At 41.2% G+C, this 24,169-nt stretch overlaps 1 protein-coding gene across 1 annotated transcript in view; it reads left to right on the forward strand.

The window, feature by feature from the left end:
- Positions 1 to 24,169, forward strand: part of ADCY9 (adenylate cyclase 9) — a 107,873-nt gene that overhangs the window by 66,279 nt on the left and 17,425 nt on the right. Inside the window, exons 2-5 of the mRNA XM_011376495.2 lie at positions 8,451 to 8,641; positions 19,586 to 19,690; positions 20,660 to 20,877; positions 23,341 to 23,443. Coding sequence (XP_011374797.1) covers positions 8,451 to 8,641; positions 19,586 to 19,690; positions 20,660 to 20,877; positions 23,341 to 23,443 — 617 coding nt within the window. The remainder of the gene's footprint in view (positions 1 to 8,450; positions 8,642 to 19,585; positions 19,691 to 20,659; positions 20,878 to 23,340; positions 23,444 to 24,169) is intronic.

Raw genomic sequence — 24,169 nt, forward strand, 5'->3', positions numbered from 1 at the left:
GTCTCCTCTTCTCCAAATACTTATCTGTCTTGTTTGAGGCCAGCACCTCTATTGGACTGGGGACCTACCTACCTTTTTTTTCTGAGTCTGAATGTGTGGGCCTCTGTCCACTTCCACCTGGAAAGCAGAGCTCCACTTTCCATCCTAAGACAAGGGAACTTCTAAAGACTCATTCCCCCCTCTCATATGAATGAATGGCTGTTGAGTGCAGCTCCAGGTCACATTTTCATACAAGCTGCATCTCTGCATGTTGATGTGCCCCAAGGACCCCCCATCCCTCATCCTCTTCTCATATATGGGCTCTCACTACTCACTGCCTGGGTTTCGCTTTCGGCTTTGCTTATCTGAGGCCTTACAACATAGTTGTGATTTTTTTGAGGCATAAATTATAGCCACATGCCATGCAGCGTGAGGCTAGTGTGGGAGAGCAAATCACCCAGCCTGTGACCTCTGAAGTGGCAGAGTGGCCCTGTTTTTGACTTCTCATCTAATGTCTAGAAACTCTTTTAAGATTATTAAAAACATACCACACATATACAACTTTGATTCTTCTGAGAAAGATCAAAAAAAGAAAGACCACCTCCAGGGCTGAAACAAAATTAGAGAAGTTGGAGATATCTAAGAAGATATTGCTTCTTGATCAGGAAGTAGAGATTTTGGGTTTCTCAGTTACATGGCTTGAGCAAGTCTGCCATGTGCTCTATGGGAATAAGAAAATGCAGTTTGGGGAACTGTTCCAGTCACTGCCCCCAGCCAGTATGCAAAACACTCATCAAAAGAGACAAGGCCTTAATTCAAATTGAAAACTGGTTGATTTGAAAAGTGAGAAAATTCACAGCAAACATGTGACTGTGTTAGAAATATGATTTGGGAGCAAGCCAGAAGCTGGAACAAACATTTCCACAAAGTAACAGGTGGTGAAGGCACTGGTGTAAGCTACTCCCGGGAAAGGCCAGTCAGGAATGATAAGAATTATATATTTTACTTTGCATAATGTGAAGTTTCCAGGTGGGGGAGAGTGAGATTGCCTATGTTGTCTTTCTTCCCAGCTGAAGATGCTCACAGGAAGTGTCAATGTGGGTAGCATCACTCCTATGTCAAAAGAAAATGCCTTTGTAAATAAATGTCCTCATTGGATGAAAAGGAAACAGCAGTGTTCAAGGCAGCCAGGGAAAGCCTGAATCTTCTGCTATGTGGTAGCAAAGAAGCAGGTGTGACACTCAGGTAGCCTTGCTGTGCTGTGTGGTGAACTCTTGTTGTCAAGGGGAATCAGGTTGGCAGTCTAAGAAGACAGCTTGGGTGTCAGCCCAGCTCTTTGGGGCTAGACTGCAACAGTGAGAGTTGCAAATTTGATGATTCTTGGAGATAACTCGTGAAGGTCAAACTTTTGTTTAATTTCTTCCAGACTTCTAAACTCTGGCCCTGTTGATAGTTTGGTTCGTCAAGGTTACTTAGCCTTATTTCTTATTTATATGTTTTTCCATCCTAGCTCTACCATATTATCTATTTTCAAGCCTTTATTTTCAATATTTTTCTTTTACCTGCCACTGTCCATTTCATTACCTTGAATTCCCAAGGATAGTGTATTTCTTACCAACTTAATTTTATTTCTTCTCTGAATCTGAGAATGGTTGTATCTTGTTGAAGTTCACATAGCTTTATTGAAAAAAAAAAAAAAAAGCTTGCCTGAGGTTTAATTTACATACTATACAATTCACTCCTCTAAAGTATACAATTCGCCCCTCTAAAGTATACAATGCAGTAGGTTTTTTTAGTATAGTCACCGAATTGTGTAACCATCACCACAATCTAATTTCAGAACATTTCCATCACCTCAAAAAGAAACCTTGTACCTACTAGCAGTTGTTCCCTATACCTACCCTTACCTCTCAAACCTCTGGCAACTACTAGTCTACTTTCTGTCTGTATGGATTTGCCTATCCCAGACATTTCATATAAATAGAATCATACAGTATGTAGCCTTTTGGGACTGGCTTCTTTCACTTGGAATCACATAGCTTTATTTCTGTTTTCAATGTATTCCCTTTTTTCGGTTTTATTTTCAATTATTTAGCTGCCACCCACTCTCAGATTTTAAATTAAGTCTTTCATTTATCTTTTTTTCTAGAATCTTTTTTCCATTGTCTATGTTCGTACTTAAATCTGCAACTCTTAAAATTAAATATTAGAGTAACTATTAACTATTAAAATCTTAAAATTAACTGTTATCTTTCAGTTCTCTAAGGCAGAGAATACGGTCTGTGATGCTTCTTGTACCTGCTTCAGATGTAACCTGACATTCTCTTCTGTCTGGTGGCATTCCACTTTATCATTTGATGAATAACAATTTGTTAGTTGTTAATCTATTTTAGTTCCCAACATCTTTACTTCTAGCTCTCTTGTTTCATAGCCTCTTCTGATTATTTAAACTCTGTTATATTATTGTATTTTAAGATAGTTGTAGACCTTCATTTTTCTTTGATTTTCTAAAATTCACTATAAAATTCCTTTTGTCACTTCCTAACATCTTGTCAGCACGTAGACTTGAATCCATGTAATCCTCTCTTCTTGTAGATGTGTGTCGTCACTTATTGTCCTCACATTCACTGCCATGCTTCCACTCTCCAGTTTAATTTTTATGAGCATTACTTCATGTCCTTCCTCCCTTTACTCCGAATTACTCCCAAGTATTCCTGAAGACTAAGAAGAAGCATTGCCTTTCCCTTTTATAGTTCCCTTTTTATGTACATTACCTCATGTATTCCTCACTATAGCCCTAAGAAAAGGTATTATTATGTTACTAGTATTTCCATTTTATAGATGAGGGAACTGAAGTCACATGTTTAAGTCACAGTTTTCATCAGTACTCAGTTTCTGAAACTGGAGTACTCTTTTTCCTATCCATTTCTTTCAACACTTAGCCTACATTCTAACCCTCAGTAAATACTCAAAAATTCATTATATTGGTAAATGAATGAGCAAGTGAACAAAAGAATGAATGAGATACTACCTGGTAGGCTGTTCATGGGCATGCCAAATGTTATCTTTCAAAGAACTTTTTTCTGTAGCCTTTGTGAAGGCTTATGGTATTAAACCATAACTCGGGAGTTTTTTAGAGGTGGGAAGAGTGAGTCTCTGAGTTTTGTTAATATTCAGCAATACAGCATTTAGCAGGACAGCATTTATTAATGACAAATATAGAAGGTAAGAAGAGATAGTGCACAGGACTGTGGTCACTAAGTGGTTGTCTGGTCACTCAGATTTGACCATGATGGCAGCACATTTACCCATTACTGGCAGAGAGAGGGAGCAGGGTGCAGAAAGCACCCATTCTTTCCAGGAGCAGGGTGTAGAATGTGTGTATGTGCATGTGCACGCGTGAGTTCTTCTAAAAGTTTGTTTTGCTCATTTAAAGTTTGAGTCAAGATCAAATTAAACAAGCATGGTGCCCACCTTTGTTTCTTTTACTTGCTTGGGCAAATCTGTCTCATTTTATTGCTTGGAACTCTGTTTTTTAGAAAGATGTTAAGTTTCACTAGTAGCCATTTGCTGTAGGGACTTGTGATTTATTGTCAAGTGTTGGGACAACAAGGATGAATCAGTCCTTGTGATTAGACTTTATGTAGGACTAGAAAGGGCTTAAACCCATCCAGACTGTTTTAATGTCAACAAGGTGAAAAATGTTAATTTTTTTCCACCAAAACATTTGATCTTCTTAATCAGGAGCAATAGATAATTATAAAATACCCTATCTATAATTTTGTAGGCCCAGATTATTTGGGAGATTAAGATTTAAGGTCACATTTCGTCATTATTTTCCTTATTGACTAATTTTATGTTAAATAATCCTCATGCTCTTGGGCCATTACAGACCTAATTATGAGGAAAAATGCAATACAAAGTGAAATAACTTTTTAGAATGTTCGTAAACTAGCCCAAACTTATGTTTATTATTTCAAATTACTGGTAATGCAAGCTTCTAGTCATTTGTTATGCTGCTAGCTCCCAAGGCTGTGTCTCCAAACATCCTTTCCTTCCTGATAATTCTCCTCTGTTGAGTTGACAGTCAGGTCCTTGGTTCTTGGTGATTGAGGATATCTCACTCCAAAGCAAGCATCCCACGGAAAAAGATCACGATATAGAGTGGAGGCCAGAATAGTCTTTTTTTTTCCAAACTAGACTATGGCACTCACTTAGATTACACTCACTTCACCAAAACTAAGCACTGGTTGTGTGCAAGGCACAGTTTTTGTCCTCAAAGAATCGATGATATACTTAAGAAGGCTTAAGAATATTAACCATGTCACTCAAGCAGCCACAGGCAAGCTCCTCCATCAGATAGGAGCCCAGTGTACCCCACCCCCCATCCTCTGTACTCAATTAAACTAGTAAAAGGCGTCAGTGCTGGTGAGGTTTAAAATTACCAGGAAAGAATATAAGAAATCTTATTAATTATTCTCCTGTTTACACGATACTTAACAAAATAAATCATTTAGCTGCTGTAAAGAGCCATTCTAATGAACTTAGACCCCAGGGCCCACGTGTGTGGTTACTCATTAAATCTTTATCTCTTATAAACTCTCTTGACTTAGACTTGACAAGGCTGGAACTCAGTCACCCAACCCTGATACATTTCCTGGATATTTCACATCCGGCATCTAAGCTCTGCCAGTGTCTCTCCAGTTTAGACAAAGTTTTCGCTTTAAACTTAGCTTTCCATAGCAAAGCATAAGTAAAAAAATACTTAAGTTGTTCACCAGTTTTGCTTGCCATGGACACATATGTATGTTCGACCTTGGGAACACTAGAAGTATTGTGTCATCAATACAAGTTGGTCACTGGGGGCTCCCTAAATAAAAATTCAAGTTAGAAACAAATTTGGAGCAATTATTGATTTAACTGTTCAGCAAATGCTTTTGTACGTAGAAGGAGCATAAAAAAGACTCCAGTGATAAACAAGTCAAACATCCACATTGATAATAGTAGCTAATGTGAATTTTTACTATGTGCCAGGCACTGTTGTTAAGCCTTTGTGTGTGTTAATTGTTTAATCCTCACGTCAGCTGCGTGGAGTGAGTCCTATTAGCCTCACCTCACAATGAGGAAACAGAGATGCAGAGCACTGGGGTATCTTACTCCAGTGAGGAGGTAGTGGAGCCTGAATCTGAGGCTGCTCTGCAGAAGCCAGGCCCTTACCCATCACTCCACGGCCTGGCGTAGAAGCATTGCTATTGCTATATTTTTGAGGGAGTAGGTTCTTGTTTTCACCATTACTTCTTGACTCTCTTCCCATCCACTGTGGCAGGCAATTTCACAGCTCCCTGGCCTTTCCTCAGCCTTGCGTCTGCTCACCACTTTTCCCCCCATCCCCACAATTGCCCCAGCACGAAGACTCCTGGAGCTGGTCTACATGGCGCCTGCACAGCCCCAGCTCATTTCTGGCCATTCCCCCATACACATTCTCTGTTCCAACCACACTAAACTCACTTCCATCCTTCGACTATGCTTGCCAAAGGCTCCCTTTCTGGAAGGCATGTTCATGGACTGTTCTAGTGGCACTTATGACCTGATGATGGCTTCCCTAGCCCCTGGCTCTGCTGGCTTTCTTTGGGCTGACCTCTCTTCATCTTTCAGTCCTTATCTTGGAGGGTACTTCATCCAGGAGGCCTTCCCTCACCTCTGAGTCTTTGCAAGGTACCACCGTCCTTTGCTTCCCAGAGCATGCTCACTGCCACATCTTGGGACTGGGCAGTCACATCTGCCTGCTGTCTAGATCCCTCTTCAGATGATGGCCTCATATAGCTAGGGGTCATGGCTGACATGTTCACGCTTATCCTCCCAGCATCCATCACGGTGCCTGGTAAACAGGAAGTGCTTAATAAGCGATGAATGAACAGTGACTTGTTGATCACAGTTTATAGTAGCAATAAGAAACCTCAGAGGTGTGCACCCCAAGGCACCCGAGTTTGAGACTGTAGAGCTGGTGCTGTTGCTCCATCCTGCTGGAGGCGGGTGTGCTCCTGCTTTGAAGTGCTGGCTTCAGCATCATGTATGTGCAGTGGGACTCAGGCTGTGGTCTTTCAGGTCTGCTGGCTCAGCCTTTTCTCTGCTTCAGCAGTCACACCTCCAGGAAAGGCCTCCTTCACTGGCTCTTGCAAGTCCAGAGCTGCATAGGTAGGGGATAGGCAGATACCTGACCAAGGGCCCTTCCTAGGTTTGACTGCTAAGAGCAGGGCCTCTCTGGCTTCCCCGGCTTCCAGAGGAGCCCGGAGCCAGGGGCATTTCTCGGGGAAGGCTATTCTGGGGTCAGGGCCAGCTGCAGACGTAACGGAAAACCTCTCCAGTCAGCAGCAGCTTCTCACTCCCTGCAATCAAAAAATGTCCTTTCCCTTCTGGTCTCCCAGGTGGCCCTCTGCAGTGGCAGCATGTGTTCTTGTGCTCCCTCGGACCTCTCTCCCAACTGGCTTCCAGGCTATTTACCTGCCATGCTGGGGAGTCAGGGGAGAGACCATTAGAGCAGCTCCAGAGACCAGCCTTTCTGTGCACGTCTCTGGTGAACCAGCAATAAGCCTTGCCAACCCGGAGACTCCAAGACAGGTCAGAAATAGGACTTCTCTCTGGTGAGCCCACAGAGGTTGCGTTTTTTGACTCTCCCAAGGCAAAATGACATAATCAATTTAGTGTTATCTGTGACAGAAGCCTGAGAAATTCATACAAAGGTACTTCTACTCTTTGCTGTATTCCAGTTCACGTTTCTGATTCAGGATTATACATGCAATTAGTTGTAACTGTGATTGATTCTATACATAAACTGGGGTGTGTATATTTGCTGGAGAAAAAAAGGAACTTCAGGACCTTAGTTAAGAGTGAACATGTAACAATCTCCTTTGGGATAAGTTAGCATCTAAAATTATCTAAGTCTTCTGATTTCCACCTGGAATTTGACTATACTTTAGGATGTCTCTAGGTGTCTTAAGAACTCTTGCCAAATTCTCAGAACAGTTAACTTAAAAAGATACACCATATAATATTTTTATGAGGAGAGAGGAGATGAAGAAAGAGTAAGTGATGAAATGGTATAATTATAAAATAGTTAAGGAGTATTGATTAGTCCCTCAGTTATTTGATTTATTAATTTTAAAGCATTTATTTATTATTGCCAAGTGGGTCCAATTTGCTTTTTAATGGACCAGCCTCTTCTTTCTACTTCTATTTCAGGTGTTCCTGTTGCTCCCAGGGACCTAGGGCATGCTCACTGCTCAGAGACTATCTGGTTGATACATTTGTCACATTATGACTTAAAACACTGCCTATTCCCAGCAATCTTCCATATTTTAAAGCATTTATTAAATATGTACTATGTGTAAAAAACTGTGCGGTTCAGCAATTGTAGACACATCATCCCTTAATCACATCCTTCCACAATGGCTTTTCATTACCACCTTCTGCTGGAGCTTAAACTCTCTAAGTCAGGGACCCTGTTATGTCCTCGATTTTATTCTCCACGTAGAGCATACACTAGGCCTAAAATAAATGTTTATTGACTAAATTACATTGTCATCCTGTCAAATACATTTGTAGCCTGGTTAAATTACAATAAGGGCTAACAATGGATTTCTTTAAATAATGTCTACTTCTTTTTCAGAAATTCCTTGAGTTCTGTCTGGAAATCTCATTATTTTTCCCAGTGCTAGTTCTTCTGAATACCCAGAACAGGGACCTACCCACCTGTTACAGCTACTCAATAGTGTAGAATACATTAGTGTGATATTTTAGCTTTTAATGAGAATCATAAAGATGTAGGTTAATTGTCTATTTAACCAACTTATTTTTTTAATGAGGATTTTGTGAAAGTATAAAATTCACGTAGACTGCAGCTGAACAAAAGCAGAATGTTCTTGCTGTGAATGTTTGGATCCAACAGAAAATAGACACTCGATAAATCTGAATGCAGGGAGGTTTTAATTACCCCTGTTGGTCTCACTTTTCATGGTAGTTTTGCAATCCCTGACATAGTTGAAATGGTTAGTACTCTAGATCACCCTTACATCTAGACCAACCGTTATAAATGTCAGTAACTGCTATTGACAGATCAAAATAAACCCAAGAAATGTGCAGGGTCCACCATCAATGGGCTCTGCTGTCTCGAAGAAATCGTGTGACCCTTTCAAGGAGGAAAATTTTAATGTTCATTCAGCCCCTTAAGGTAAAACATGGAGCCATCATTCAAAGAAAACATAATGTGAGTAAATAGTGTGTCTTGGAGGCAGACATTCTCTCTGAGTCTGTGCGTCTCTGAAAAGATGGAAGTCAGTAGTAAAATATGACATATTCACATTTTCACTTTACTCTCAACTTTTCAGGAGCATGTCCTACACAGAGAGCAAGATGGAGCTGCATTTCAACCAATGGTGGTTTCAACCTGTGCTGACTGTAATTTTTATCCATAGGTTTGAAGACATACCTGATAGCGGGTCAGAGAGCGAAGGAGTCTCATTGCAGCTGTTCAGAGGCCTTGCTTTCGGGCTTTGAGGTCATTGACGGCTCACGGGTGTCCTCAGGCCCTAGGGGACAGGGGACAGCATCGCCAGGGAGTGTCAGTGACTTGGCGCAGACTGTCAAAACCTTTGATAATCTTAAGGTTAGTTTTTTTTTTTTCCTCTTTCTAAAATTTATATTAATTCTGCAGTAGAACATGTGAAATAATAGTCTTCAGGTCTGTAGCAGACAGCTTGGAATGCCCTTCAGTTTGGTTTCTATTATTTTTTAATGTAGTATAAAGGCAGCAGCATTTTGCATTTTTAATATCTTTGCTTTTTTTGCTTTATTCTGCACTTCCATTTTCTTTCTACACTGCATAATAATGCTTCTCACTCAAGTTGTTATTTTCTTTTTCTGTGACCTATGATGTCTTTTGGGATTTCTAAAAGCTAATGATACATGATAGTAAAGGCGATGCTCTTTGCATCTTGCTGGAGAGATAGTTAGTCTCTTATTTCAGAGACCATTTTCTCAAGTATTCCTACATCTCCTGAAATCTGATGTTTTATGATTATTTTAAATTTTGTTGGTGTGGATGGGTAAACTTTATGATGTAACTTCCTGAAAGAGTGTAAGCTTGCCAAGAACATTATTGGGACAGAGATCTCTTGGTGGCTGTCCAGAAGTACCTATTTCTATCATAATAAACTACCAAAGAATTAACATGATGGACCTTGAGCATATGAACTCTCTCTAGTTTATGAGCTGTTCCTCAGTTTTCATATTCAATTTTGTTCTCCTGCTGGTACCTCTTGTTTATTTTTATAGTTTAAATATTTGCCATTTCCATTTTTTAAAAAAAGAGAGAAACAGTTTTAACATATATCCATTTCATTGTTTTGTGTTCTCAAATAACACAGATATATTGGTCAGGATGATGGCCTGTTATGGCTTTAAACCAATGTGTTCCTTTTTATTCACATTCATTAACAGATTTAAAAACTAGCTATGTTGCTATTTAAGCTTAACAGGCATCTTAATGTGGTGGTCGGCTGGGAGGTCCAGATTATTTCACTGCATCAGAATCCATAGTACCTATTATCCAGTTGCTTTGTGTAATTATTGTGTTCGGGTTTATTGACAGTGCTCATATATCATTTTCATTGTTCACTTTGTTAACTTAGTGTAGGGTTTCTCAACCTCAGTATTATTGACACTTTGGGCCAGATGACTCTGGTAAGGACTGTCTTGTGCCCTGTGGGATGTCGAGCAGGATCCCTGGCCTACACCCACCAGATGCCAGTAACAACCCTTCCTCCCACTGTGACAACCAAGAATGTCTCCAGATGTTGCCCAGTGTCCCCTACGGGAGAAGAGGGTAAAATCACCCTAGGTTGAGAACCAGTGCTGTAGGTATTAGGTCTTGACTTCCCTGTACTCTCTGGCACATGTGTAACAGCTGATGTACCTGAAATTTCCTTCCCACCTGCACACTTTTGAGACAGCCTCTTTGTTGGGCTGATGTTTCGTGGCAGCCAGAAAGGAGCTCTCAAAGCATCTACTGTCACTGAGAGTGACAGGGAAGAATTGTGTGGGAGAGGAGTGCAGAATCGTGGTTTTCCAAATACGGTTTCGTTACCTGGGGAGAAATGATTTTCTTCAGGCTTAAGACTGAGCTCTATTTAAGTAAAGAAGTAGAGCTCCAAGCCAAAAATAAATGATTTGTTGTGTTTGCTGCCACTTTAGATTGTGTGTATGTGTGTTTCTACTCATTAGGGAGCGCAGTTGCTGTCTTTAGTTTTTTACCCTGGATGGACAAAAACTAGTTAGCATATTCTATTGCCTTGTATAAATTTTCCAAATAATTATTGCAAGTTTTCTGAAAATTTTGTGATCTATTAAGTTGCCCGTGTTTGCCAAAAGGAATTTGAGCAAAAAAGGGATCTTTCTGTCCCTCCAGAGGGTATAGATGAGTTGGATCTTGAAGTATAATTTCTGAGATATTTTGATTGTCTTGGGAAGATAATAGGACATTTGAGACTAGGGCTGTCACAGTTGGAGTAGAAGGAACAGGAAGCGATGGAAGACTAGGTCTCTATTCCAGGCTTTGCCACTTTGGGAAGTTCTCTGCTTCTAGTGTCTGTGGTGAGAGCAGGCATCTGTGAGTGCCTTGTAAATCATAAGCACTAGGTGACTGACTGAATCGTTATGAGCTAGCAGCCTAAACTTGAAAGGCAGAAACTGTGATCTCTGACTTAAATATCATATAGATGATAATCTGATACATAAGGTCTTTCCTCAAGTAACAGTTTTAGAACAATAGAAATGTAAAATACCATTTACTCGCTCATACATTCTTTGGGTGGGTTTAACCTCTAAACTTGTCAGTGCCTCATACATGTGTCATTGGTTTGTTGCCTTATATTTCCTGCACTACAGTTACCTCTTCTCATTAGCTGAAATCGATCACAGACTAATTCTTTTTCAGGGTCTGTCGACTCTTCCTGTCAGCAGGTTTTAATCTCCTTTGTTGCTGCTGTCACCTCATGTAGCCAGAGTTAGCTCCCTAACAGATTTGTCACCGACCCCAAGTTGCCTTCCTTCCCTGATGCATGGCAGTGTTTCCTGTGTGTTCCCTTGAGCAGTAGTTTCTCAGGATGGAAATAGGTGTCAAGTATAGAAAAGGGGTTCTGTGGTCAAGTAGATTTGGAAAGTCCAGGTTAAACAACACTGAAAAGGTTTCTTTACTGCAGGACTTCTCAGAACCTTTAGTATGCTAGTATACATCCTTAGGTCGCCAAAGAGGGCTGCGATATGCAGCATTCTCAGGCCTCTTTGATCACTGGTCAGTCTGTCTGTCTGTCTGTCTGTCTTTTTTTTTTTTTTTTGTAAATAGGGAAATGAGACTTAATGTGTTTAAAAATCTTTTTTATTGTGGTGATATTAATTAATGAAATTCAACAGGTTTCTTTTTTTAAGCTGCAACTTGAGGGAGTGCTGGTCTAGTGGAAGGAGCTTCATGCAGGAACCAAGATATTAGAGAAATGGTGTTTAGTAAATATTTGTCAAATGAATACATGCATACTTTGGTCCTGTTGCTCCTCTCACCTGCAGTGCTCATTGCTTCTGTTTTCCTTAAAAACTTTTCCTTTCACAGTTCAGCTTCATTACAGTTTTCTGTGACTCCTCTACCTAATAATGCTATAACATTATAGCTATACCACACACGGTCTTCAGTATTTGCCTCGTGCATGTTATGTACCTTCCTGTGAGCTCCTTTAATAAGGGCAGGGCCCATGTGTTAAATAACATATTTTCCCCAGGTGTCTACCATGGTGCCTGGCATGTATTAGATAATTACAACTTTCTTTTGGCTTAAGTTTTTAATTCTTTAATGACACACAGAAAAATAGCACTCTGCAGAGGTAGAACAGAATTCAGAAGGCTGAACAGTATTATGATGATCTACGAAGAAACAGTAGTGATGTCAAAGGATAAGGGCTTTAGCCCTGAAGTCATAGGTCAGAGAGAACCCTCCCACACCCAAGCCTTGGCTTCTTGAGTGGCTGGCAGTGAGAATTTCTGATCAGGAAGCCCTGGCATTGCATAATGGGGGCTGGAGCGGGGCAACTGCCAGCACCATGTCACTCAGCTCTCTGAGCCAGAGCTTGCAAGCTAGCGCTAGGGTTTGTGGTGGGAGAATGGGGACTCAAGAGAGGAACCCGGGGAGGAGACACGAGCTCTACATATCACAGTCACAGAAGGCAGCTTTAGTGCTGTGGGAAGGGTCAGAACTCAAAATCAGGTATCCTTTTCAAAGTCTTGGCTTTGGGACTGTGAATGAGACACTTAAACTCCCTAAGCCATGGTGAAATGGTGATGAAAAGGTAGGGTTTCTCAGGGTTGTTGTGAAGATTAACTGAAGTCATGACCACAAATACTATGTTTGTAGTAGATGCTCAGTTAACACCAGGACACATGTTTATTCGCTCTACACGGAGAGGTGGACAGTGACCATAGTAGGAGTAAAGAAGGACAGGAGGAGACAGATATGGAGTTGATTTGCCCACAAGGAGTCATTGACTGTCTCGGGAAGGTCTGACCTCTGCTCGTTTTGACTTGAGGAAGGTTCTTTCACTTTTGCTATTGGTTGTTGCTGTGGGGGATGCAGCCACATCACAAATGTGACATTGGAGCATAGGCACTTGGCCTATTTAGTGTGACCTCACCTCTGCAGTGGAGACCTGCTACTCATTTGTCATGAAGCTGCTGCTGATGATGGATGGACCGGGACCACATGCTAATAACAATAGCTGCTCTAACATCTTTGTGATAAACAAAGAAATGAAAACCAAAGATGTGGATGATTTTTATCACATCAGTCCTAGTCAGTGAACCATGTGAGCTGTGACAGCATCTTAGCTCATCTCTGAAAGACCTCATTGGAAATACACCTACTAACTTTGTGACTTTACTGTAATCTATTATTCGGAACCCTGGGGCTGTGTGCTCGAAGGGCATTTCTACATGTTTACGGTCAGTGGTGTGGATTTGTCCACATGGGGTGATTCAGAGAAAGACCTGTCATGTTTGCAGAAGGGCTCTACTTTCCCTTTGTGGTCACTAACCCTGGAGACCATCCTTCTGTGACCATTGCCATGACTTTTTAAATGACTAAATAGATTATCACTTTTATCTCCTTGTTATTTGTATGTAAAATCATTATAAATAATCTCAGTTGGCTCAGTTTGAGGAGGCAAAGAACTTCAGCTTTTAATTTTAAGTCATTATAGAAATGGAAAAGTTAGTAGATTGATCTCTCTCTGGGAATGCGTATGTGTATATACACATACATATGTATACACACATTTGTATACACGTATATACATACACATATAGTTTAGAAATTAAATATGTATTTATTATAAATGGTGGTCTGAATCGACAGTGGTGATGGTTGCGCAATTCTGTGAATATCCTTAAAACTATTGAATTATATGCTTTAGATGGGTGATTTGAATGTTATATCAATTATATCTTGATAAAACTATTATAAAAATAAATAGTAGTCTGGCTGCTGGCTCTGAAATGTGGATGTAAAGTAAGTTTTTAAAAAAGGACTTTTTAAGTTTTATCTATATTTTCAGTCTTGTGTATGTTTCCTTCAATTAAGACAAAGCACATTACACATAAATTGACAGTTCTTCCTTACAGAAGAATCTCAGCTAATAGATGTAGAGGGAATGAGTTAAAGAGACTCACCATTAGAACATCACAGTAATAATTGCTGCAGGCAAGATCCATCAATGAATTCTAAAATTACTGGATATAAGTTTAAGAAGAAACATATTTATTCGTTATAAAGAGAATAGTAACTTGCAGTGGAAAACCTAGCAAGCACCACTTTCATGATGAAAGTGGTTAATGAGAAGGGCACATCGCCTCTGTGGGGTTCTCCCCCAAATCCTAAACTTCAGTCATTTCATGGAAAAGCATCAGACAGATCTAAATTTAAGACAGTCTACAAAATACCTGACCAGAACACTTCAAAAGTGACAGGATCTGAGACCAAGGACCTGCCACAGACAGGAGTGGGGGAGACTAAGGAGGCACAACAAATGTTTGCAACATGGGATCGCAAGTCAGAAACAGGACATTGGGGGAAAACTGGGAAATCTGAATAAAGCCCATAGTTATGAATTGAAATGGGAAGATTAGTCCGACATCATTTAATTGGCAGCATCAGGCAGTGAGGTATTGGACATAAATGAAATTTCTCAATATATCAAATACTTCCTTTTTCTGACTTTGTGATGGACTATTTCCATAACATGGTTACAATCTTCTTGCCTTATCAGCCTCGGTTATTAAATGCAGTAGCCATTTAGGACTCAGGAATCTGAACAGGGCACTGCGATTCTCTACTCCATAACTTTGAGATCTTGTGCCTAAGTTTTACAGATTTTGGTTTTGTTTGTTTTTTGCCTGTAGTAAGTCTCAGACTGTCCACTTCCTGTTCTTAAAGCTTCTGGCTTGCTTTTCTTCTTCTGTAACAATTACTGCTTCTGTTTTCCTCTAATATTTTACCTTCTATTTTTCTCTAGTATTTTGTTAGCAGAAGTCACCTACTTGGAAGTATTCATGCCTGTGCCTAAATCCACCACCGTAGATAGTGATGGCCCACCAATGGCATGTAGTAGTGAGGGTGACTTGACCCGCATTGCAGGCCATTCCTGTAGACTCAGAGATGTCACATGCATAGTTAGGGCAGAGGGCACTGCTACCTGGCCTTAAACTCCTCTTACCATGTGACTCTGGAAAGTCCTTTCTCTTGTCTGCCTCAGTTTCCTCCTGTGTAAAATCATAGTGTTGGCTTCATGGGTGCTTATGAGGACTAAGTAAAGTGATACAGGCAAAGAGCCTAGAACTTGGAGCGGGCCTCAGTAAGCCATGTTTGCTATTACTGTCACATGTTCAACCTGTGTTTCGAGTTTGGGGAACAAGGGGTGCTTTTGGTCACAGGACAGCTTGCTGAATAGTCATGTTCAGCAGACTAAACAGGCAAAGCCAGGGCTTTCATGATGTTCCCTCCTTCCTTCTCAGAAAAGAAGCTTCCCTGCCCCCTCCCTTGACAGTTATGAAAAAGGACAGCTGTTGGCTTAGAAATGATTTATCTTGTGAAGAGAAATGGCCTCGAAGAAAAAAACTACTTTATAGCTCTGTGCCATATATCCTGAACAGAATGCAGGGTGCACATATGGAAATGTGTTAAAAACAAATGCAAATGCACCCAAGTGTGTTAGAAAAATAGTTATAATCTTCCCTCCTAGCCCACGTCCGCATTGGGGGAAGAAGAACAGATAATCTGGGAAAATGTGGAGCTTGCTCTTGGGTGTTCTCCAGGGATCTCGGGTTTCCCAGGCAACAGCCAGCACACTCCTTGGCCCACAGAGTACTCTGTTTTGGGGACCTTAGCTGCTCTTGATGAAGCTTCCCTAGGTGCCAGTAGTGCCACTTAAATGAACCAGGAGGTGGTCCTAACTGTGTGAGTCACTTCAAGGAATGGGGCAGAGGAGATCAGAGTGCCAGGATTATTCCTGGGTCCTCCTGTGCCAGGAAAGGCCAGAGAGAGGCTGCATGGTAGTCAGGGGCCAGGGGCCTTGCAGTCTGGCTCCCACTGTTGATGCGCCTTTGAATCCTCAGAGTGATCACTTCTGCCTCACAGTGTTATGAGGATTAATTGAGATCGAGTACACGAGACCGTAGACATTGCCTGGATAAAGACCTCATTATCGTTCATTGTCGTGCCCTCTGCACATTGGCGTTTCTAAATCATAGCAGTGCCTATCATTACAATAGTGATTTTTATCTAATGTGCCTGCCACCGTTGCTTCACTTTGAGTCGGTTGCTCAGGCATGCCTCCCAAGGTGGCAGGGTACTCCAGGCAGTTAGTTTCCTAAAGTCTGAAATGCTCTTCCTCGTGAGGGCTTCTCAGGGATGGTGGCAGTGGTACAGGGGGAGAGACGGATGCTTAATGGGTTGGTAAACATTTCACAGACGTGTTTGTGTGCTTGGCAAAAACTGGTTTGTGAGATGTTTTAACCTGATTAAAATGAAGCTGGAAAATAGTTCAAGGAAAATGGCTGGGGGCGGGGGTGGCGAGGGGAAGCAAACGCATCCACCGTTGCATGGTGTGGCCCTCTTCGTGCAAAAGGGGCCTCTGACCACAAGTCAGAAGAGACTTGAGATACGGGTATATCTCCATCAGGGCAGATGGAGATTTTTTGTCTCATTTGTTTTAAAGTTTTAATCAATAAAATTTCCCCTCAAGAAGGAAAGTAGCTGAAGAAGAAATAGAACAGCAAAGAGCCATATTTTTAAAGCACAACTGTTTTTCCCACCCACCCCTGTGTCCCCACTTCCTGGACAAAGCTGCTGTGGGAATGCAGAGTGAGCATTGTTCAGGCCATTAGGAGTCTCAGTCACTGTCCTGCTCTCTACTGCTTGACATGTGACCTTGACGAGCCCCCGAACCTCCCTGAGCCCAGACTCCTACACCATTTACGACCATTTGTGCTCTGGCAGTGTATGTCTGTACCTTGGCTCTCTGAGGTTCTTTTGTGACCTTACCTCCCTGTTAGAACATTTTCTCACAGCAGAGGACAGGCCACGTAACCTCTCTTTGTCAACAAGATGTAACTTTGACTTGCTCACCTGTGAAGACCACTGCCTCAGGCTCCCTGGAGGTCAGCGGATCCCCAAGGGCACTCCCAGACTCTACTGGCCTTCCAACCCCCCTTCACATATAGGGTGCAGAAGCTGAGTTGTGTGGCCTCAGTTTCTATCGAGGGGATCCTTTGCAGAGATGTGTGTGCCCTCTGCTGTCTGATAGGTTCGATAGTCATTGTTATATTTTTGTGGTTCTAAATGCATAAAACATCTTATATACGTAAAGCTAGTGTGCCATGGGAATTCTTAAGAAGCAGATAGCTTATTCTTGAAGTGTGTTAGGTGTACTTGAGAAGAGAAAAATACTTAGAAACAAACTGATGTCAAGAGATACCTAAAAAAGAAATGACTATGCAAAAGCAGATACCAAGGATGGCTGTCCTGACTGTGATCAAGGACATTAAGTTGCCTGATGAACTGTGTTCATAACCAGAGAGAATAGTGAACAGAAGTTTTACTATTAAGTACCAACATTATTGAAAAATCACTAATACTTCAGGCATTGTGCGGAGCCAAACGTGATAAATGCATGCATGTCTCCACTCATCCAACCCTCAACTGTGGCAGAAATCACCAATCACCATTCTCCTCCCGTTGGGCCAGGACGTGGCCTCATCATCCTCAATTCACTATTGTAGAAAGTTAGTACCATGGAATTCAAGTTGGTGCACAAAACAAATCTAATTTAAAATACCTCTGTCGTGCTTTACTTGTATTTCCTCATTTTGCCCTTATAATAATTCTTCAGGGTAGGTACAATTCCGTTTTATGAAGGAGGAAAGTGAGACTCAGATTTCCTATTAAATGGTGGAACCAGCATTCCGTCCATGACAGCTTGATTTCAAAGCCAGTGCCTTTAATCACTGTTAGACTACTCCAATCTTAATGCTTAAAAAGTAGAGAAGTAGCTGTGTACTGTTTCATCATGTGTTTATGAGATTAATGAAAGTCCCTGGATCTTAAGGGTTTGAATCAGTCTCTCAAACTGTCCCCATGCTCTAAGCTGTATCCACTCTACCCCAAGGCTACCATTTGGCCCCAGAAAAGACTGGTGTTCCCCTAGAGAAGCAAGCTGGCCACTGCTGCCACCACCAGAACCACTTACTCCCCCCTAGAGGGTACCATTAGGATCTTGCTAGGGGTATTTTGGGCACTCCTCTCATGGAGGGTGGGAGGGTCACTACTCCATGTGCGTGGTATTAGATTATTATTTTTTTTTTGAGAAAATCAGTGGCCCTATTGATAAAATGTTTTGAAGTTTAACTCAGTCAATGCCAAGAGGTGCTTTATAATAATTTTATTGTATATCATTGACAATTATAACATTTTACCCCTGTTAATAAGTCAATTTTTAAAGAGCTATAAGCACATTTTACCTAGGTGCTACTGTTTGCTCAGGTATATTAGTTAATTATTTGGCCACCTCTTTTGGCATGTATATTTTCATTTTTCAAATGAATATGATTGTTCAAAATTAACTCGTGCATTACGTCATATTTCTAAATTACACATCTCTCTTTAGAGTCTTCCTTTTATTTAATACAGGATAGGCCTGAAATCTAATTTGGGAAGTGATCATATCCTTGCCTTTAAGCACTAAATGACATTTATTTTAAATTTCTGAAATAATAACTGGCCTCCTATAATGTAGTCCAATGCTGTAATTTAACAATGCTTATGCATGGAAATTATTTGAGTCCTAAATATTTTCTGCTACAGTTTATCTTCTCCATTGGAAGCGATTAGTTACTCTCTCAATGACAGTTCCTAGTTTACCTGATCACATTAATAATAATCGTAATAATTTATTAAGGTTATATTGAGAGCCAGGAATGGTGCTGGGCTATCTACGTACATATTCATTTAATCCTTATGACATATCTTCAAGAAAAGTGTTAGCACTCTTGTTTTGCAGATGAGGAAACTGAGGTGAGTGATTTGAACAGGGCTGTCCAAATGAGTAAGGAATCGAGGTGGGATTTGAATCCTGGGTTATGAAAAACAAAAGCATTGCCCTTTCTACTCTTATCTGTCAATATTGTCTTGCCTTCTCTTTTCTAGGCCAGCTAATTATTGCAAATTTTTGAGAATTCTTAGGTCTGAAAAGAGGTCCCTCTGATTATTCAGCTTGTTTTGTAGGAACAGCTCACCATCACATAAAGCTTGAGGAGCTGGGGTATGTGCTCTCGTTGAGGGGAGTGGCCAGGTTGTTGTTCAATAGCAGCTTTATTGAGATGTAATTCATATACCAGAAAACTTTCCCTTTTAAAGTGTACAATTTGGTGGGTTTTAGTGTATTTGCAAGATTATACAACTATCACACAGTCAAGTTTATAACATTTCCAAAAGAAATCCCTCTTCCATTAAATCACCCCCCATTCCCATATCCCTCTCACCCCTGGCAACACCCAACCTCCTTTCCAACTCTATAGGTTTGCCTTTTCTGGACATTTTATATAGATGGAATCATGTAATATGTGGCCTTCTGTGTCTGGCATCTTTCACTGAATGTAATGTTTTCAAGATTCATCCATGTTGTACCCTGGATCAGTACTTTGTTCCTTTTGATGGCTGAATAATATTCCATTTATGGATAGACCACATTTATTGATCCCTTCATCCATAGATGGACATTTGAGTTGTTTCTACTTTTTGGCTGTTATGGAATATTCATGTACAGGTCTTTGTGTGGATGTGTTTCCGTTTTTCTTTGCCAATTTGTTTTTAACTCATCCTTGAGTGGTTCAGTAAGCCTTCCATTTAGTTACAACCATTCTACATGACAGCAAACTACAACCACAGCAGACTTGTTTGAATTACATATTGTGGTTGTGTTTTCTGAGTGAGTTCCTATGGTCTGTGTTTTTCTCATAGACCTGCCCTTCGTGCGGAATCACTTTTGCTCCCAAATCGGAAGGTGGCACAGGAGGAGGAGCAGTGCAAAACGGCTGTCAGGAGGAGCATAAAAATAACACCAAGGTAACAAGCTCCTGGCTGTCATTCCTGTCATTTCCTCTCCTGCCGCATCTACCTGAAATGACACTCCTGTCTTGTCATCTTCTCAGTTCTGAAAATAACTCCTCTTAGGCGACACCTTTTCATACCTTCTAGTCCTTTGGCTCCTAACCCAGGAGAAGCAGAGTAATCACACACTGAACTGGATAGGATCCCTAACGGGCAATAAGGATTTACAGATATGTGGATTAGAGTAGTTAGGGAAGGTTTGGGGGCTGGAAGCTGGACTTGACAGATGGTGGAATGTGGACGTGCAAAGAGAAGAGGGGACTCCTTGGGGTGAGAGACTCCTTGGGATGAGAGAGGAGGGGCTGGAGGTTAGGGACAGCAGCAAGGAAACTGCTGGAGAAGTCTCACTTGGAAACCAGAGCCAGGACTGGAGTGGAAAGCAGAATAAAGACCAAACCCAAGATCATTTCAAGCAGCTTATGAAGGTTGACTCTCCGGGAAGGCCTGCATCTGTCATCCTCCACCCTTCCGTCATCTGCCCATGGACTTGAGAGACACTGGGTCAGTCCGTGCACAGTCAGTCACCTTTTCTTAAGTCAAAGCCCATATGGCTCTGGGTTTCTTTCTCTGGATCCACCCTTGTAGTTCCCCGCAGCCCCCAAACCTTACCCAGCCCTCTGGGACCCTGATTCTGTGGTCAGCAAACTCCAAGAGTCTCAACTCTTCTTTTAGCCTTCTCTCCCCACCTCCTACTTTCACTTCCCACCACTTCAGCTCTCTGAATGCCTTGAGGTGTGATTTGTCGAGCTAGCGGGGTGGGGAGAAGCAGATGGGAAGAGAAGTTGAGTGTTCGGATTAGAACAGAGATTTGAAGGTACAGTGTGCAGTCCAGTGGGACCCCAGCATGGCAGAAAGGTTGGGTGGAATAGCACTGTTGCATACCCATGCATTACCTCTGTGTCGCTTCCCTCTGTCTTGAGGTAGGCTTCTGGAGGACCTAATTCTAAAACGCAAAATGGACTTCTGAGCCCACCCCAAGAGGAGAAGCTCACCAATAGCCAGACCTCCCTGTGTGAGATTCTACAGGAAAAGGGAAGGTGGGCAGGTGTCAGCTTGGACCAGTCTGCTCTCCTTCCACTGAGGTTCAAGAACATCCGGGAGAAAACAGATGCCCACTTTGTCGATGTTATCAAAGAAGACAGGTAAGAGTGAAGCCATGGGCATTGAAGTAAAGTTTGCAGGTAGAAGCCTCTCCCTTCTTCTGAATTGCCTTATCCCTCGTGTGTGTCCTCCACTGTCAATGTATTACTTTGTTTTAAATTAATTTGAAACTTACAGAAACATTGCATGAATAATGCAAAGAATTCCCTTTATACCCTTTGCCCAATTTTCCAACTTTTAACATCTTACTGTGTTTTATTTTCTTCTCCTCTACCTTTCTCTCTCCCTCTTCTCTCTCTATGAAATTTATTTTTAATTTTTTTCTGAACCATTTAACAGTAAGTTTGATACATCATGTTCTTTACTCCTTAATACTGTATTTCCTAAAAACAAGGATGTTCTTTTACATAATCTAGTTATCAAATTCAGGAAATTTAACATCAATACAATATTTAATCTGTGGTCCACATTCTAATTTTGTCAGTTGGTCCAATATGTTCGTGATAGTACTTCCCTTTAGTAAGGGATCCAGTCCAGGCCCACAGACTGCATTATGTAGTTGTCATGCCTCTAGTCTTTTTAGATCGAAGACAGTTCCTCAGACATTCTGTGTCTTTCATTGACGTTGACATTTTTGGAAAATGCAGGTCTGGTTCTTTTACAAAGTATTCCTCAAGTTGGTTTTGTGTGATGTTTCCTCCTCATGACTATATTCAGCTGGACAGACACCCAGAAGGGGTGTGTTCTTCTCAGGTACCATATCCAGGGGCATCAGGTGCCCATTTGTCCTTTATCTACAATAGTAATTTTGATCAACTGGCAAGTGTTGCTGATGTCTCCAATCTATAGTTAGTATTTTCTCCTTGTGGCTAATAAGCAGTCTGTGGGAAGCTACTTTAAGATCATGTGAATATCCCATTCCTCATCAACTCCCCTGGATTTAATCTCCACTGATGGCTCCTGCCTGAAACAGTCTTTACTATGATGGGTCAGAATGGTGATTTTCCTGTTCTAGCACCAACTGCACAGTTATCATTTGGCGCTTGGCATTCCACTGTAAAGAAAAGCCCGTCCCCATGTATTCCTTTATCTACCCATCTGTAATCAACCTGGATTCATGGAGTCCTGTTTTACGTAACAGATTATAGTCCATCACTCTGGTTTGGTGTTCTGCTTTTCCTGAATCTAGTCATTAGGAGCCCCCCTTCTGTGTCCTTTTGACATGGCTCCATCATTGGTTTGAGCAATTTCTTACATTCTAACACAACAGGATATTACAGGCTCATTTTATGTCTTCCCTGACCCAGCTCAGCAATCAGCCTTCACTCCTTTTAATGAAGAATGGTATTTAGATATGTTATTAATGTCTAATGTTATTATAGTCAAAGACATTGTCATTGTAGTCAGACATACTCTATATGATTTCAGTCCTTTTCATTTATTGAGATATGTTTTATGGCCTCACATGCGGTCTCTTTTGATGAACATATCATGTACACTTAAGAGAAATGTGTATTCAGCATTCGTAGGATGTTGTATTGGGGGCTGAGATTAAAGGATAGAATTTTCACTCTTCTGAGTCTGGGGATGTAGTAAAGTATTGCACACTTAACAAAAAACAAAAAGAGAGAGTCCACTATAGTATAAGGAAAGGATGGAGCATATGTACAGAGAACCCTACTGTGTGCCAGGCATATGCTAGGCACTTTACCTATTTCATCTGATTTAACTCTAGTAGTTATTGTATGAGGGAGAGAGACTACACCGCATGGCTATATTTGCCTCCTGAAACCATATTAACATTCCCTTAAATTTATAGTAATTTTTTGCAGTAGAAAAAAGAATATTACTGTTTGCTTAAAAGAATGAGTCATGTTAAAGCAGGTTTGCTTTCTCTGCTATTAAAGTCATTGAGCATTATCATTTTTCAGGTTTCACACAAAATCTGCATTTGTGACAACAGCACCAAAATTATACTAACTGTAAACACAATTTTGTGATAACAACCTGTTAGCTTTGATGGTGGCGATTACTGTCAGTGCTCTGAATGACAGGACAGCCGGCTCTGAATTATGTTTTTATTGGAAGCCTCCAAATCAACATAAGTACTTTCAGTGCAGAGATCTGCTGGTCCTTCAGAAGGATGGTTTTATTCTTCTGAACAACAACAAAAAAAACCTGCCACCTTCTAATTCTGGATATCAGGAGGATGTTTTCAAAAGCAGAGTTCTAATGATATGTGTTATAATTATGGCGAGTGGTCATTCTTTAGTAGAGGGGAAACAAAACATGTTATGTTTGGAAACACTTTCCAGAGATATGTTCTAAAAGGGGCGGCTGAGCCAGGTCTGTAGCATAGTGCCTTTTAGATTCTGTAGCATAGTGCCTTTTAGATACAGCTTTTGTGATGTGCTTAACAAGTGGCATTTTGGGAGCTAATTGCAATCTTCTAATAAATATGATTGTGCTGCGTGTTGATCCGTTGCGTTTTTTGTCTCTTACAGCCTGATGAAAGATTATTTTTTTAAGCCACCCATTAATCAGTTCAGCTTGAACTTCTTGGATCAGGAGCTAGAGCAAGCCTACAGGACCAGTTATCAAGAAGAGGTGTGTATTTCTTATAATTTTACCAAACAAATGTGTCATTTTCATTGGATAGTTCACAGTTAGTTTTGTGCTTTGGAAGCCTTTGTTGCTTTCCAGAGTGACAGGGAAATGAAGACTCATACTGATTTCCCATAATCAGTAAACCCTAAATTGCATCTATATGTGCATTTATCTACACAAGAGAGAAAAACCCAAATCCTTCTGTGCTCCTTTGTCTAACAACCCAAGCTTGTCATTTCTTGGTTCCTTTCCTCTGCAGCTGGTGCATCCACCAAGAGGCTGTGAGCTCCCCTAGGGCTTTGTTTCACATCTGCCCGCCGCACCCCGCACAGAGCCAGGCCCAGAGCAGGCTCGTGGATGAAGGCGCGAGCATCTCTTACTGTCAGCTGACATGCCCATGTTTTCATCTGCGGCTGCTTCAGTCCCTGCTTGTTACTTCTGTCATGAACCCTACTTTCACAAACCCTGAACCTGGCACCCAGCCATTCAGTGGAAGCTTCCAGCACATGGCTTTCGTGCAATTGCCTTTACAGAAGCAGAACCATTGACTTTGACAGTCAGTAACTCACCTTTCAGTCTCAGTATGCAAAGCAACTGTGAGGACGTACTGATTTGTAATCAGCTGCTGTGTGGCCTTGAACAATTTTTTTTTTTCAACTTCTCTGTGCCTTAATTTCCTCATTGTTAAGTGGAATGATATTAGGGAGATGGCCCACCTAAAGCATT

The sequence above is a fragment of the Pteropus vampyrus genome, unplaced genomic scaffold, assembly GCF_000151845.1.
Source record: "Pteropus vampyrus isolate Shadow unplaced genomic scaffold, Pvam_2.0 Scaffold300, whole genome shotgun sequence".
Lineage (NCBI taxonomy): Eukaryota > Metazoa > Chordata > Mammalia > Chiroptera > Pteropodidae > Pteropus > Pteropus vampyrus.